Source organism: Choristoneura fumiferana, chromosome 7 (genome assembly GCF_025370935.1).
Source record: "Choristoneura fumiferana chromosome 7, NRCan_CFum_1, whole genome shotgun sequence".
Classification (NCBI taxonomy): domain Eukaryota; kingdom Metazoa; phylum Arthropoda; class Insecta; order Lepidoptera; family Tortricidae; genus Choristoneura; species Choristoneura fumiferana.
The window spans coordinates 19361815-19378744 of NC_133478.1; the positions used below are offsets into that span (position 1 = coordinate 19361815).

The 16930-nt window shown below is 41.2% G+C and overlaps 1 protein-coding gene across 1 annotated transcript; it reads left to right on the top strand.

Moving 5' to 3' along the window:
• The first annotated feature begins 4598 nt into the window (after positions 1-4598).
• LOC141429949 (RAC-alpha serine/threonine-protein kinase-like) lies at positions 4599-15881 on the top strand. Its single transcript, XM_074090501.1, is given in 6 exon segments — positions 4599-5242; positions 10073-10253; positions 12431-12628; positions 14120-14374; positions 15226-15571; positions 15574-15881. Coding segments are annotated over 6 exon segments (1599 nt in total). The 5' UTR covers positions 4599-4931.
• Positions 15882-16930: the final 1049 nt, after the last annotated feature.

Consider the following 16930-nt stretch of genomic DNA (forward strand, 5'->3'; position numbering starts at 1 on the left):
AACGCATATTTGCCATTATTAATTTCAGATATTGCAAAATATTCACAAAATTATTCTAATTATAAATAAACCCGCGTAGCTCACCCAAAAACTATGAGATTTGACATTTCGGGGACCTCACGCTGCACTAGCGCCTCTAGTGGCGAATTCATACGCGATAGCCCTCATTCTTTAATAATAAAAAACAAGAGAAGCGGCTTTCGTGCAACGAGGTTACATACTTTATTAAAAGATCGGGAAAATTTACATTTTGGAAATATTTTGTTATCATGTAGGTAATTTATTAGATATCGATATATTTTTAATACCAAAAATTTAATTTATTAGATTGTAATCAACACATTTGATCCTATCTCAGGCTTTTTCCGTGTTGAAGTGAAATGACATATCACAGTAAAGTTCAAATATTTGGAATTCAGTGAGAGACCCAACACTGTAGGTACTCAGCATTTCAAAAAAATAATTAAAAAGTTACTTTGTCTCACGGAGTGAGCAAAATGCGATTTTGCTCACTGATTTCTCATAGCAAAACCTGCCTGTTTGAGGTGCTGAGGTGAAAAAATATTTTCAAGGGTTTTGTAGTCGGTTTTTTGTTAAAAAATTTCTTTATTTCTCACTTTTTAGTGATTCGTAGCCAAAATACATCTCACAACGATTCCATTAAGCCCAAACACGACTTAGTTACGTTGTTTTATAACAGAGTTCTGTTGCCTACCTTCTGGCTTCAGCATCAGATCAGTTCAAAAGAATCATTAACTTAAAGCTTCTTCTTACTCGCTTATCTAGGTATATTATGTTAATCATGATCGTTTATAGACGAGCGAGCATTACTTAGCTTTGACGAGTTCCATTGGTCATCTACGGTCTTCTTCATCAAGTCCAGGTTACCAAATGATACTTTCTGAATGTAAATGCTCATCTTAATGCTAAAAATACCAAAATCGCCGTAGGTGTGCCTATAAAATTTGAGGTTTGCCCTCGATCATCAGATCTTGACTTGGTGACAATGGGACCACCTCAGAAGAATACTGTAACTGTACTATTACTAATATTGTTAGAGTTGACTTTGTAATGTATGTCACATTACACGCAAAACCACAGAATAAGTAATAGTAAAATGCAAAGCTAAAAGTAAGTTTAAAATGTTCGTGATTGGCCCCTTCGGCCTTCCCTTCTGGTCCGCAAAGTTAAGGCTCGGCAGCGACGCGTGGGTGTTGGTTGTAATAATGTGGGATAGGCATTAGGCGCATCCATCGTGGTTCTAATTTAGTTTTGTTGTCACATGTCAAAACTTGGGGCTTAGGTGTAAATACGAATACGAATTAAGGAAATAGGTACAGTCACCTGCAATATCTGCCACAGCGGAGCGTGCAAAAAAATAAAAACCGGCCAAGAGCGTGTTGGACACGCCCAGAATAGGGTTCCGTAGCCATTACCAAAAAAAAAAGTAATATTTTTCTAAGCATTTCGTATTTTATACGGAATCTTCCAAGTTTAGGTAATTTTTATACCTTAGGCTGCTATTTACTATTAAACTACTAATAATTCTCAAGCAAACTTAGCTGATAGAGTTTTCCTTGAAAGTTTGATATTATAAGCATACTATTTATTACCATTCTGAATTTTTTCAAAAGTTTCCACCCACCAAGTTTAGATTTTAGAGGGGGGGGGGACGCTCGATTTTAATGAAAATTTGCACTTTAAAGTTGAATATTTTGCAAAAAAAAAACCTGAATCGAAAAATCGTTTTAGCAACCCCCTAATGATTTTAAAAGACGACCCATTCAACGATATCCCACACTACAAGGATAGATGAGCAAAAAAAACACCCCCACTTTACGTCTATGGGAGGTACAGTAAAAAAAAACTTTTTTTGAATTTTTTATTTCTTATACCATTTTGTTGGCGTAGTTTACATACATATTCGTGCAAAATTACAGCTTTCTAGCATTGCTTGATAGTCCCTGATCAAAGCCGCGGACGGACGGACAGACAGACAGACAGACAGAGACAGTCAGACATGGCGAAACTATAAGGGTTCCGTTTTTCCCATTTTGGCTCCGGAACCCTAAAAATAATTTAATTCGGAAAACAGGTCCCATAATAATATGTTGTTAGTGATAAATTAGCTTACATACTTACTATGTTAGTTATAATGTGGTTATAATAGAAATAGGAATAAAAATAAAAAGGGTCGAACAAGAACAGGTATCTGACCGACCACCTCACCACCCCCATTCCTCACATGGAGATTTTTTAGTATTTTTTTGAGTAATTAGATCGTTTCCCCAAACTCGTTAATTCCGCGTAGCAAACTTTCCATTCGTATTTTTCCCCACTCGAATTTATTTTCGTTCGCGTTTTTCCCCATTCTTAAATTTACACCAGACGTATTTAATCCATACATAATTTTTCCATTCGCATATTTTCCCACTATATTTATTTATCAATAGTTTCTTTTCTTGACGGGATTTTTAACCATTCGCATGTTTTACGACTTTTTTCTCAATAGGCAATCCATTACGCCTTATGCCGACGGAACCCCGCTTCGCGGGGCTCCTATTTCTGAGCGGTTTGCCCTTCGGGCATCTGAAGATACCTAACTAACCTAACCTACCTCTCCGTTTGTGTGGTTAAATATGCGAATGGTTAAAAATCCCGTCAAGAAAATAATCTATTGATAAATAAATACAATGGGAAAATAATGTGAATGGAAAAATAATGTATGGAATGAATATGTCTGGTGTAAATTAAGAATGGGGAAAAACGCGAACGAAAATAAATTCGAGTGGGGAAAAATACGAATGGAAAGTTTGCTACGCGGAATTAACGAGTTTGGGGAAACGATCTAATTACTCATTTTTTTATTTGGCAAAAACATAAAATACATAAGGCCTTATTCTTATAAGTCTTACAATATTATGCAGCCTGGTAGGGTATAGTCACATTTATAATAATAATAATAATAATAATAATAATTCATATTTTATTTATTCAGACAACAAAGATCCATACATTATTAGTAATTTGCTTATAACTATGTTAGTATACATATTGGACGAGTGATAGTATAATAAGTAATGTTATTTAACTCTATTAGGCAACTAAAAAGTAAGATACTTATTATGCTACAAATTAAATTAGACTAATTTATAAACTATTATGGCACAATAATATTCTGTTTACAAATGCGTATAATAAGTACATGTACTTATTTATTTAAATTTCCTAATATTTTTAATTATCGGACTTAGGGACATTTTAACGTAAGTTAACGAGTCCGTTATTTTTTTTTGTAAATAGTTAACTTAAAAGTTAATCCGTTAGTCGAAGTGTTAACTTCGTTAATTAACGATTAACGGGTTAATGCCCAGCTATGTTAAAAAGCTACTTTGTCTCACGGAGTGAACAAAATGCGATTTTGCTCACTGATTTTTCATAGCAAAACCTGCCTGTTTGAGCTGCTGAGGTGAAATAGTTATTTGTGTCACAAGGGAGCAAAATAGTGTATTAGTATAGTGTTGTAATAGTGTACAGGACTTAGACTATACTTTATACAACTGTCATGAAACCTCTACAATACTGATACATATGCATATATATAGACATGGATAAATACATACACACATATAGCATACTTACATACATGCATGTAAAAAAAATATACATACATATATATATATATATATACGAACATAAATATAATGTATATACACGAACACAACGCAAACCACTAACTTCAACCAAAATTACCCCTCGTGTAGGGGCCAAACTGAAAATCAGCGCTGGTCGCGTCATGTGATCAGCATTATGCTGAGTTTGGTACCCAGTGCCAACATGACTATAAACATGAATATTTGTAAACATTATCAATAGAAATGTGTAAATGTATAAAAATGTAACTTGATAAGTATTAATGTTAGGCATTAAAGTTTCATTTCATTTCATTTCATTTCATTTCATTTACGGGGAGGGCGTACATTGAATACAGAATGTAGCGAAGGATTCTACAATTGAATCCTGAGCGTAGCGACCTACTGTTCATATTTTTAAAATACTTTTTATTTACTTAAAAAAAAAGTTGGCAACCCTAATTTCAGTCAAATTCTACGTTTGGTGTGGTTTGGTCCAAAGTAGCTAGCTACATATTAGTAATCTGTGGTTCAAAGTTTGGTCCCTGCAGGGCTACTACGAAACTCGAAGTTGTGGCGTGCGGTCCCTCTGACACTTCCACTATTTAATACGAGAGCGAGAGGGACCGTACGACACGAACTTCGAGTTTCAAGTTTCGTAGTAGCCCTGCTGTCTGGCAAAGGCAGTGGTAGATAAAGACAAACGAATGTTAAGTAAGCGTAAGACAAAGTTCAACAAACCATTATGAATGAGAGGATAATATTACAAAAAAACATACTCCTTAAAAATAGTTTAGATTTGCTTCACATTCAAAATCAAAACACTGCAATGCACACAATGCAAAAACAAAACGGAATGTAAAAAAAAAACGCCATTTTTTCGCCTAGTGGCAGACATACGGTACTAATTTGTCAAAATAGGTTAGAACCCAGCCATAAAAAAGAGTTCGTGGCGACGGCAGCACACTACTCGGATCTCTCTTTTTCACTCGTGTCCTCGAGCGCGCCGGAGCGCTTGTTATCGTGAGCCAGACACTACGTCGCAACTTATACGCATTCTATCATCGAGGCTACGTCGCTTACGTGCGTGTCGTTTTCCGTGACTAGAAATACGTCGAAATCGGTGCATTATTGTTTTGTAAAACGAGAAAATGTGCGTTCCCGTAGTGCACGGGTCCAACCAATTCAGGTGAGACCCTGGAGAGTCTCTCGACGCGCGCGCGAGACGATCGGCGACGGCGAAACGTGGTGTCGGGGCGGCGGGCGGCTACGGACGGGCAGGACTGAGCCGCGAGCGGCATGGCGGAGGGCGGCGGCGGCGGCGAGGAGCCGCAGGCCGGCATCGTCAAGGAGGGCTGGCTGCACAAGCGCGGCGAGCACATCCGCAACTGGCGCGACCGCTACTTCGTGCTGTTCGACAACGGCGACCTGGTCGGCTTCAAGACGCAGCCCGAGCGGCGCCACTACCGCGACCCTCTCAACAAGTTCACGGTGCGCGACTGCCAGATCATGGCGGCCGACAAGCCGCGCCCCTTCACCTTCACCATCCGCGGCCTGCAGTGGACCACCGTCATCGAACGCAACTTCTCCGTCGACTCCGAGAAGGAGCGGTGAGTGCCCCGCGCTTTAATACACTGCAAACGAGCAAGCGGTCTCCTGATAATAAGAGATCACCACCGCCCATAAACATCTGCAACTCCAGGGGTGCCATGCGCCCATGCCCGACTCCCGTCATCTCGGCTCCGACTTCACCCTATCACACTAATGCTTTTGGTTCCACTCAATGTTATCGATTTCAAAGTCCTGATCAAAAGTCTCTAAGGGTGCTACGTCTGTTTCCGGGTCTATTACAGAGTTTAGTTTCGTTTTTTAGACACTTTTGAGCAGGACTTTAAAATCTATAACATATCAAAATCTCAAGATATTTAACTGAAACCACATTTCCATACTTTAGGTGCAGGGTCCTTTACTGTGTGTGTGTGTGTGTGTGTGTGTGTGTGTGTGTGTGTGTGTGAGCCCATGGTATGTTTTTTGGCATTGCATTATTGAGAGTGTAACATTAAACAACTAATTCAAATATCAAACTTCTTTCGTTAGGTTAGGTCGTAAACAGTAGTAATTAGTATTTATTAAATGTAGCATTACCTAGCAGGACAGCTCAGCTAGCAAATTAACATGCTGTTTGATAATGCACTTCCTCTAATTTGGTGACGTTCAAAATGTTAATGAAAAATTAGGTTGCTTTAAAGTACATAGGTAACACAGCTTTGAGTATTCTGGCTTTTCTACATTTTAGCCAAGGGGACCCCGCTGTAGTGTTATAAGCATAAGCTATTTAAATTACTGTTGTATGGCTTCTAGTAGGTAAGGCACCAACCAATCTATACTAATATTATTAAGAGGAAAGATTTGGATTTTTGAATTTTTGTATTTTTGGATGTTTGTTACGAATTAACTCAAAAACTACTAGACCGGTTTTAAAAATTCTTCCACTATTAGAATGCTAATTTATTCCAAAGTGCCATAGGCTATATTTATTACCAGAAAAAATATTAGGGTTCCATACTAAAACTTCAATAATGTAACTCAGTGTAAAAAAAGTTGCCATAAAACATCTTTCATCGCATGCCCGGTGGAAACTATTGATGATAGAACAAAAAAATTAAATGAAAAATTTCTATGATATTAAAAAATATATCCATAACTACAAATAACTTTGCGATACTATTATGTCCAACTATTGTAGTTATGTCACTATAGCTACTTTTTTACATTTTAAAAGTTGACAGAAATGCTGTCTAAAATCACACCATGTTATCCATACCTTTGTATTAATCCTTATCCAGATAAATAATTTTATATTCAAGACTGTTTCAATACCTGAAGATTACTTTTTGAATTATTCAAATTGGACATTCCATTCAAAAGATATTACGAAATAAAAAATATCTAACCAAAAATGCATTTACTATAATAATATGTTAACGCGCCCTGGCTGCGCGCGGTTAGGGTATAGAGTTTTTGGGAAATGGATCTGAAAAAACATGCAGCATAAACGGCTGCAACTTTTGATTGTGTTGGCTTAGAAGTTTGATTTTTTCACAGCTCCAAGGGATAGTAGACCTCAGTATTTGAAATAAATTTCAGTTTGATACCCACCACGGGTTCCCGAGAAAATGGGTCTTGACAGACAGACAGACAGACAGACAGACGGACAAAAAGTGATCCTATAAGGGTTTTTTTTCCTTTTGAGGTACAGAACCTGTGAGCTGATAGATAACCCAAGCATATTTTTATCCCCCCTTGGGCTATACACCGTGGGCCCGAATAACCCGAGGGATTTTAACAGGGTATTTCTGACGATAATACGAGTAAAAAATGTTATATGAACATAGGTTCAATTATGTACTTTAATTAAAATTATTTTTTAGAACAAAATAATTCAATTAAGCTTAGCACGGCCTTGTGAACAAGTCTTCAACCAATCTGACGTGACAATCAGTAATCATTTTTAACGTTGACATTTAGTAACATACTTAGGGTGTATTACACTTGAGATTTTTCTACTTATGATTTTTCTTAAATAACGATTATCTCAAAAACGGGTTGTTATAGGACTACATGTTATACTACTTTATATACTCCAATTGGGCTCTAAAATCGATGGTTAAAATCCCTCGGGTTATTCGGGCCCACGGTGTATAGGTACCCCCCCTATAGAAACACTTATAAATATTTGTATGGCTTTGTGTCAAGAAGTTATTGGACATTGTGGTTGCTAATCTAAACCACCAGTTTCGATAATAACATACAAAAGTTAAGTTCAATGTTAGCTAAGCTATGCATTTAACCAACCCATTAAATTTAAGGAAAAATCAACTGATAGGAAAGCTGGAGTTTCCTTCCACACTAAGTACTTAGCAACCTAACCTGGCATACTTTGGTGGAATATGTGCAGCCAAATACTTGGAACAAAATGTGGAAAAACACTTTAAGGATAATTATATTATTTTAAAATGTGTTATTTACATACAAGGAAAAAAATTGTGTTGATTCGTCAGCTTTTGCTTGCTTGACCCTGTGAGGACAGGCGGGCGGCTGCATTCACTCACTTTTCATGCAGATGTTATCTTATTTAGACTTGAAAGTTTAAATTCTTGGAGCTTGGTTGATACTGAAGAAACTAAGTCCATTAATATTTATTTATTATAAACAAAAGTTTAAAAAAACAACAGACAATACAAGCAGAATTACAAGCTAATGGTATTAGTGATATTGTATTGAAATTCACTAATTATTACTATTTGCTTGTAATTTGTTATGCAGTTGGACCCAGACTGTGTGTTTTGCCAGGTGGCATACAAAATCTTATAAAAAAAAAGACTTCAAGTAAATTTTCACTAAAAGTTGTTGGTAAAAAAAAAAAAATTAATACAATGTTTTTTGCTGCCTGTAATTTTTGTTGACTGTACTTGCATTGTCACCCCCCAAACTACATTTGCATACCAAATTTCAAGTTGATGCCATTAACTGTAGAAGAGTTCCATCCTTCAGACAATCCTGACTGGACTACCAGGATGTCAATATGTCATTACCAGATTATTGTATTGTCACGTAGTTTACATAAGTACGCCAAATTTCAAGATAATCCAACTACTAGAAGTGGGTCAAATTTACCTTGCAAGATTTGACCCGCACATACATACATTAAACATGCATTGCAAGTTAAATAAAAGCTTTTAAAAAAAATCTTTACCCGATAACAATACCTACTTGAGTTGGCTTGTTTGTAATGTTTAGGGTCTCTCTAGCACTACTCTCTTGTATGTTGTTGCCGTTGTTGGTGTTACACTCTTGACAGGCACATTAGATTAACATTTATCTGGTTAAGGACAAGACTTTACCATGAATTTATCCCAAAGATAAATGTATTACTTGCACTTGATATTTTGTTTGTAATTTTGTGTAGCCTGTTTATGTGCAATAAAGGGAACTTGCATCATCCCCAGCAGGTACAGGCTCCTCTCGCAATAAGTGGGCTCGAGGTCGGGCTGGGCTGGGCTGGGCTGGGCTGGGCTGGGCTGGTACTGGTGGACTGAGTAACCTATTTAGTTGCATGGCACACATTATTATTATTATGTTGTGACCGCTGTCAGACCTACCTAAACATCTTTGAGCGAGCTGGTATTTTTTTTTCATAGCCCATTAAAGTGTCCCACTGCTGGGCAAAGGCCTCCTGTTTTTTCCGCCATTCGTCCGAGAGCATGCTCAAAAACTGAAATTATACAATTTTTTTTTTAAGAAAAACAGTAAACAAATAAAAATCTGTAGGTGGCGGATTTCTCCTTTCAAGACAAAAATAAGTTAGCGTGTAGGTAGATACTCAACTTACCTTTTTAGGGTTCTGGAGCCAAAATGGCAAAAACGGAACCCTTATAGTTTCGCCATTGTGTGTCTGTCTGTCCGTCCGTCCACGGCTTTGCTCAGGGACTATCAATGCTAGAAGGCTGTAATTTTGCATTATATATGTCTATGCAACAAGGAGACCTCCCAGCAGACGTATTAGGCTGGGATGATGATGATTGGTTTTGTGTTAGGTTACCCATAGACTTAAAGTGGGGTTGATTTTTTCTTCCCATCCAACCCTATAGCGTGGGATATCCTTGGATAGGTTTTTTTAAAAACCATTAGGGGTTTGCTAAGACGATTTTGCGATTATATATATATATTGAAAATCGAGCGTCGTCCCTCAAACCCCACCCCCCCCTCCGGTGGGTGGAAAAAATTTGAAAAATTCAGGATGGTAGTAAAGTATATCAAACTTTCAAGGAAAACTATAACGGCTAAGTTTGCTTGAGAATGATTAGTAGTTTTAGTCTTAAATAGCAGCCTAAGGTATAAAATATACCTATACTTGGAAAATTCCTTATAAAATACGAAATCCTTAGAAAAATATTACTTAATTTTTTCGTAAAGGCTACGGTACCCTATTTTGGGCGTGTCCGACACGCTCTTGGCCGGTTTTATAAAACAGCGTTTCCACCAATAATGTGCGAGGATGTGTTGCAAGAGACGTGTTTTTCATCAACCAATAGTAACGCTTCATTTACACATCCTCGCACAGCACATCGGCGTTTCTATTGGTTAATGAAAAACATATTCCTCGCGACACATCTTCGCACATCTCTGGTGGAAACGCTGCGTAAGACTTCGGTTCCACGCTCATTCCGGCTCCGGCATCAGTTCAGGTCATCGTTCTGGTTTTCTGTCATTCACATAAGATACGGTTATTAGTCCAGCGCAGCCCAGCAGTCTGAGCTGAGAGTCTGACCGGAAAGATCGACTGAACTGATACCACGAAGCGTGTAACCGATGTTTACTCTACTCGTATGTATCTGTATTGAGATGGGAATGATCCCCGTGTGCTGTGCGCGTTGCAGGGAGGAGTGGGTGGCGGCCATCCGCTACGTGGCCTCTCAGCTGAGTGCGGGCGCGGGAGCGGGAGCGGGAGCGGGCGCGGGAGCGGCGGCGGGCGCGGCCGCGGGCGCCGGCTTCGGCAACGACATGGAGGACTGGGACATCGCGCAGCTCGGCACCAGCTTCAAGGACCCGCGCCGCATCGTGAGTCCTCCCCGTCCCCCTCCGTGCTATACCTTGCACTGACGCAGAAGAGGGAAATGCTTGGAAGCATTTTAACACGAGTAGTACTTTTATGGCGGTATTCCGTAAACATATTTGCCTGCTGTTTATATCTAATTCGTTTTTTTTATTCGATATAGAAGCAAATACCGACTTAAACCGGTCCACTCTTCTGTGATTTTCCGTTTACTGCGACATTTTCATAGTTGCATCGGCATTGATTCGGTGCTGTAGTTATGCAGTTCGTCGTGTCGCCGGCGGGACAGTCAGTAAAAAAAAAACCAGCTTTACGGAATGCCCCAGTATCATACGATTTGGGTTTTGTTTGTGGTGGGAGGGGGAGGAAGCCCTTATGCGCGCCGACGTTCCATATCAAGCGTGTGGTTTTACTGGCCATTGTGTGGCGCGCTAGATCGCGGGTCGCGAGCGGCGGCCGGCGGCCGGCAGGAAAACCGCGCGCTGACTCAGCGCTTCGCAGAACTGATACACACGCGGCGTATGACGTGACTCGCGCTGCCGCATGCCGCATGCCGCATGCCGGCGGCACTGTGCACTGCACTGCATAGCATCTGCATGACCGACGCTATGATCCCTAAATTAAATGCAAAAACACCACAACTGTATTCGGAGCCGATTATTAACTTTCACATACAATTATTGCATTATTGCGTGGGGTATTTAATTCCTATCACTTCCCGGCCCTTATACGTCCCACTCTAAACAGGCCTCCCTCGGAATGAAAGGCCTTTGGCCGTAGTGATCACGCGAGCCCATTGTAGATTGGGAACACAATAACTTCCGAAAAACCCAGAGGTGCGAGCTTAAGCTCGAGCCACAATCCTCGGCTCGAGGCCGTCAGGTGAGACCGCTAGGCTACCACAGTTTTTACTTTTTTTAATATACAGTTGAGGCAAAATCATTAGCTCTTATTTTTTTTTAATATTTTATAGATTAAATAGGTACATGGAAAAGTTTACACATATAAACGATTTAATATTAACTTTAACTTGTAAGTAGGCATTGCAGAAGTTTACATAAAATTAAATTTCCTTAATCGCACCTTACTTCCCAAGAGTAGTCTGCACCTTTTGATTTGATATCTATCTTATTTACCTACCTAACTTGTGGCAGCGCACATTCGGTGAAGACAAGTTTGTGCTATACTATACCTAATTAGGACAATCTTGGAGAAATGTTTTCAAAAAGAATGATGCGTTTAATTAGAGATAACATTTTATGTAGACATTCATTCTTGTTGTCTACGTACCGTAACATACCGTACCGTCAATCAACCTCGTACAGTCAAGGGCATAAATACATTTTCATCATCAAACTTGCTCGTCAATGATGTTATGTTGTGGTTGCAACTGGTCATGCTTCGCTCGCGTGAACCATAAACATTTCAAAGAAGCAAGCAATCAAGCAAGCATGCAAGTGAGCATGTAGTTTTGCAAGTAACTATGCAAACAAACAACAGATCAAGCAAGCCTAAGTACTCCCAAAATATGCAAGCAAGCAATGTTAGTACGCCAGTGGTGGTTGTGGTGGTAGTGAAAATTAGGTCATCATCATCATCATCATGTCAGCCGTAGGACGTCCACTGTTGGACATAGGCCTCTTCCATAGACCTCCAGTCGCTTTGGTTGGCAGCGGCCCAAAAAGAAACTACAAAAAAACAAATCAAATCTGAAAATCAGTTATTTAGTTTAAATTTTGCTACTTGCTTTTAGTTTCAATTTAGTGATCCATCTTTCCATCGGAAAGTAGAATGACTTTGAGTAAAATTGTACTTGTTAAACGTGGGTTATTAAAAGACTCGAGTCATTAAAAGCTCTCGTTAGTAATCCCCTTCTTACGGCCCTTTATGCACAATGTATTATATTATAAGGTCTATATCCACTACTTACCGTATCATACCATGAGCGTAATAGGAACGTGGCAGGCAAAAATATATTCATTCTATTGAAAAGTATGAGACTGTCCACCAGCAGGTTTCTTAACCGACCGTCGCCGTCGCGTGCCATGCACGGAGCGTCAATAACGGTGCCGATGCGCTTCTTATGGGTATAACACGCCGCTGACATGTCGTAGTCTGTGTCGCGTTACTCTATTCCGGTCATGGTATGTGTGTATGAGTGTGTGTGCGTGTGTGTGTGCAGACGCTGGAGAAGTTCGAGTTCGTGAAGGTGCTGGGCAAGGGCACCTTCGGGAAGGTGGTGCTGTCGCGCGAGAAGGGCTCCGGGAAGCTCTACGCCATGAAGATACTCAAGAAACATCTCATCATACAGAAGGATGAGGTCACGCACACGCTCACTGAGAACCACGTGCTCAAGAAGACCAAACACCCCTTCCTCACGGTCAGTACCTACTCATAACCCACCCAGTACATGCCAAGACCGCGACTGACACCAGCAAAACTAGGTGAGCGGTTGTGCTGCTTAAAATTATCTAAACAACTCTATTACCTTGGCAATAGAGTCGTTTGTAGATCATTTTGAGCACCGTAACCGCTCATCCACTTTACTGCTGACTGGATATATTACATCACGACACGACATGACAGTTGATTTTCTTCTAAGGTTAGAGAGAGCGAGAGAAATATTTATTATACACATTATAAGTTAAATTACACATTAAAATACTTTTTCCCACCTCTCCTTCAGAAAAGCAACTTTTCCTCCCTGACGTGAGGGAGCAAAGTGCAACTTTTCTGTTCAAGGATTTTCCAAGTGTTTTATTGCAAATGCCATTTTTTAAAGTTGATAATTGGAAAGCCATCTATGCTGGCTGGTCATTTTCTATGCTGATTGTTCTTTAATAATATTTAGAAATTATTCTTTTCAAGTTTCTTAATGCTCGGTGTGAAAAGTTGTATGAGCCACTCGGGAGCAAAATTATTTTCATCTTGGGCGTTAACACTTGAATCCCTTATTACGCTCAGGATTCTACTTTAGAATCTCTCGCTACGCTCAGGATTCTATTGCAGAATCCTTCGCTACATTCTGGATTCAATGTACGCCCTCGCCGTAAATACACCATTTTGCTCCCTTGTGACACAAATAACTAACTATTAAATCTGTAAAAAATCCAGCCAATAATAATTAACTGCAGAAAGAAACTGCGGTTACTATTTTGCAAATCGACGAAAAGACTTATCAAGAAAAGTTATTATCCTTCGTTTTGGGCTTGTTTATTGGGAGAGTTTGATGCAGGTTGGTTAGAATTTATAAAGAGAACAAATGATGCGCATAGGAACGCGTTATTATGTGTGCAATAAATAAAATTAGCTCATTTCAGTTCGAGTTGTCTAGCTACATTCGCTCGCTTAGGGCCTGTTTCAAGTTTCACCACTTGTCGACTAACTTTAAGTGTCAGATAAAAATAATGCCGTCTTTGTTTAACGCGTCACTTAAAGTTAGTCGACAAGTGGAAAACCTATAAATGTTTGTTATCGTGTTTGTAAAAAAAAAAAACTGGATTGATTCATTTTAGCGAGTCAGCCAGATGATTCGGACGTGCGCGGTCGTACTCGACTCGTAACACCGTTACTGAATAGCGAAACACCAGATCGCCGGATACGACACATTAATTTGATATCGCATTTCCGTAATACCATATGTTCAATGTAAATATGTCCGTTAATACAATGTTCCTAACAATAGATTTCGAAAATACCAGTTGAAAATTTGGTTTTTGTAATAAATGAAATTAGTATTTTTTTAAATATGTGATATGACGTATTGAAAATATGGTAATTTGGTAATTTGATTTGCAAGCTTATCGGCGAACACCGAACGTGGTAGGTAGTATGGTAATGATGCGTGGTGGGGGGTGGTGGTGGGGGGCAGGCGCTGCGCTACTCGTTCCAGACGGCGGACCGCGTGTGTTTCGTGATGGAGTACGCGAACGGCGGCGAGCTGTTCTTCCACCTGTCGCGCGAGCGCTCCTTCAGCGAGGAGCGCACGCGCTTCTACGGCGCAGAGATCGTGTCCGCGCTCGGCTACCTGCACGACCAGGGCATCATCTACCGAGACCTCAAGCTAGAGAACCTGCTGCTCGACAAGGACGGACACGTCAAGATAGCCGACTTCGGACTCTGCAAGGTACCTGCCCTATACTATACTATACATACTATACCTCGCGGCTGAACCGAACCGAACCGCTCCCACCGGTGCAGCTTTCTTTAACTTAATAATGGCCAGATTCCCAAAATAGTTCAAATTATGGTCAGTACACCTGTTAAGTCTGACGTACTTCTATGACTCTGACTAAAGAAATATTTCTGCTAAAATTCCAGTCTCGAGCTCTAGTTGATGAGGTTGCACGTTGTCTGAACCGATTAGTATAAAATGAATATAAATAAAAAAGATGTATATAGTTTAGATTCAAATGGAATTTATAAGATTTTTAATAGGTATTTACTGTGTGCATTCATTATCATCATCATCATCATCATGTCAGCCGAAAGACGTCCACTGCTGAACATAGCCCTTCCCCAAGGCTCTCCACTCAGACCGGTCCACCGCATCCACCGCAATCCCGCGATCTTAACCAGGTCGTCGCTCCATCTTGTTGGAGGCCTACCGACAGCTCGTCTCCCGGTCCGCGGACGCCATTCGAGAACCTTCTGACCCCATCGGCCATCAGTCCTGCGAGCAATGCGCCCCGCCCATTGCCACTTCAGTACATTCAGTCTGTGTGCATTGTTTTATGGGAATTATAAAGATGAATGTAAAATATTTTTATTTCAATAGTTTACCTGCATGGTACATTTGCAATTACTAATATTTATAGTTACGAAAGTAGACCCGCTCTGAATCGAAGATATAAAACTCTTTTATCCTTTATCATCTATAAAAAAAACCTTATGGCACCTCTGTGATCTGGAAGAATTATTTGATATCCGTTATAAATCGTAATTGTGCAATAAATGGTACCGCTCCGTCGTCCTCAGGTGAACATAACGTACGGGCGCACGACGAAGACGTTCTGCGGCACGCCGGAGTACCTGGCGCCCGAGGTGCTGGAGGACGCGGACTACGGGCCGGCCGTGGACTGGTGGGGCACCGGCGTCGTGCTGTACGAGATGGCCTGCGGGCCGCTGCCCTTCTACAACCGCGACCACGAGGTGCTGTTCTCGCTGATCGTGTCGGAGGAGGTGCGCTTCCCGCGCGCGCTGTCGCCCGCCGCGCGCGCGCTGCTGGCCGGGCTGCTCACCAAGGAGCCGTCGGCGCGGCTGGGCGGCGGCCCGGACGACGCGCGCGAGATCATGGCGCACCCGTTCTTCGCGGCCATCAACTGGGCGACCTGCTGGCCAAGCGCATCGCGCCGCCCTTCAAGCCGCAGGTCGAGTCCGACACCGACACGCGCTACTTCGACTCGGAGTTCACCGGCGAGAGCGTCGAGCTCACGCCGCCCGAGAGCGACGCCGCCCTCGCCAGGGTCCAGGAGGAGCACTTCCCGCAGTTCTCCTACCAGGACATCTGCTCGTCGGCGCACTCGGCGCTGTCGCACCTGGCGCCCGCCGCCCTCGCCCCCCGGCCGCCCCCCGGCCGCCCCGCGCCCCCGCCGCCGCCGCCGCAGCCCGCGCAGCCGCCCGGCTGGGCCTGAGCTCCCGTATTTCCTTTGTATATATTAAACTAGGATTAAACCGCTCTCGTGTTTCATTTCTCCGCCCCTTCTTCCGTCCGTCCCCCCCCCTCTTTAAAAGCTAAACCGTTGGTTAGTAAATATTCATGATGGTAGTAAGAAATACACTTGGGAGCAAAGAAATCGAGCCACCTTCGCAAATTTTTCAAAGGGTGCTCGATTTCTTTGCTCCCGAGTATCAAATTTAGGTACAAGGAAATTATAACGACTAACTGACTAACTTTGCTTCACAATTTTTTGTAAATAGGTTAAGAGGCTGTTTCACCACCCGTTGACTAATTTTAATTGACGGATAAATGTGATGCCGTCTCCGTCTATTCGAACAAAACAAACAGAAACAACACCTCATTTATCTGTCAAGTAATAATCAATGGATGATGAAAAAGGGTAAAAAATATACCTAAACTTATGAGTAGAAGATTCCGAACAAAATTCATAGAAAAATATAAGGTACTCTTAAGTATTTTACACATTTTATCGAAGGCTGCTTGTAGACGTCCGCGTTTTCACCGGACTTGCGGTGTTGTATGGCTTACAATGGATGTATGGACCTACTACAAAGGACACTTGTCTGGCGACGAAGCCATGCCTATAACACCGCAAAAACGGTCCGTTGTCCGGTGAAGACAACGGACGTGTACAAGCGGCCTAATGGCTACGGAGCCCTATATCTTGGGCGTGACCGACACGCTGTGGACCGGCTTTTTTGACGTCGCGTTTGACCAGTCTGTTGGCCGATCTATTAATTGTAAAATTGTAGCTTTGATAGCTACTGATTACTCAAGTGGTAACTTAGTACCTTAAGGTTTAAGAAAATTAGGCACGACGACGAGCGAACCGAAGAGGACTGTCTGTCTATTACGCATATTCTGGCAAAAATGCAGTCTCAACACGCGGCGACTAGCGCCACTCTATCTTTTATTTGGCTGTTCCAAGTATACTTGCACAACCTGAAATTTTGTAGACGGAATAAATGTTAGTTGTGTAGGTAGTTATTTTGCTAAAATGTA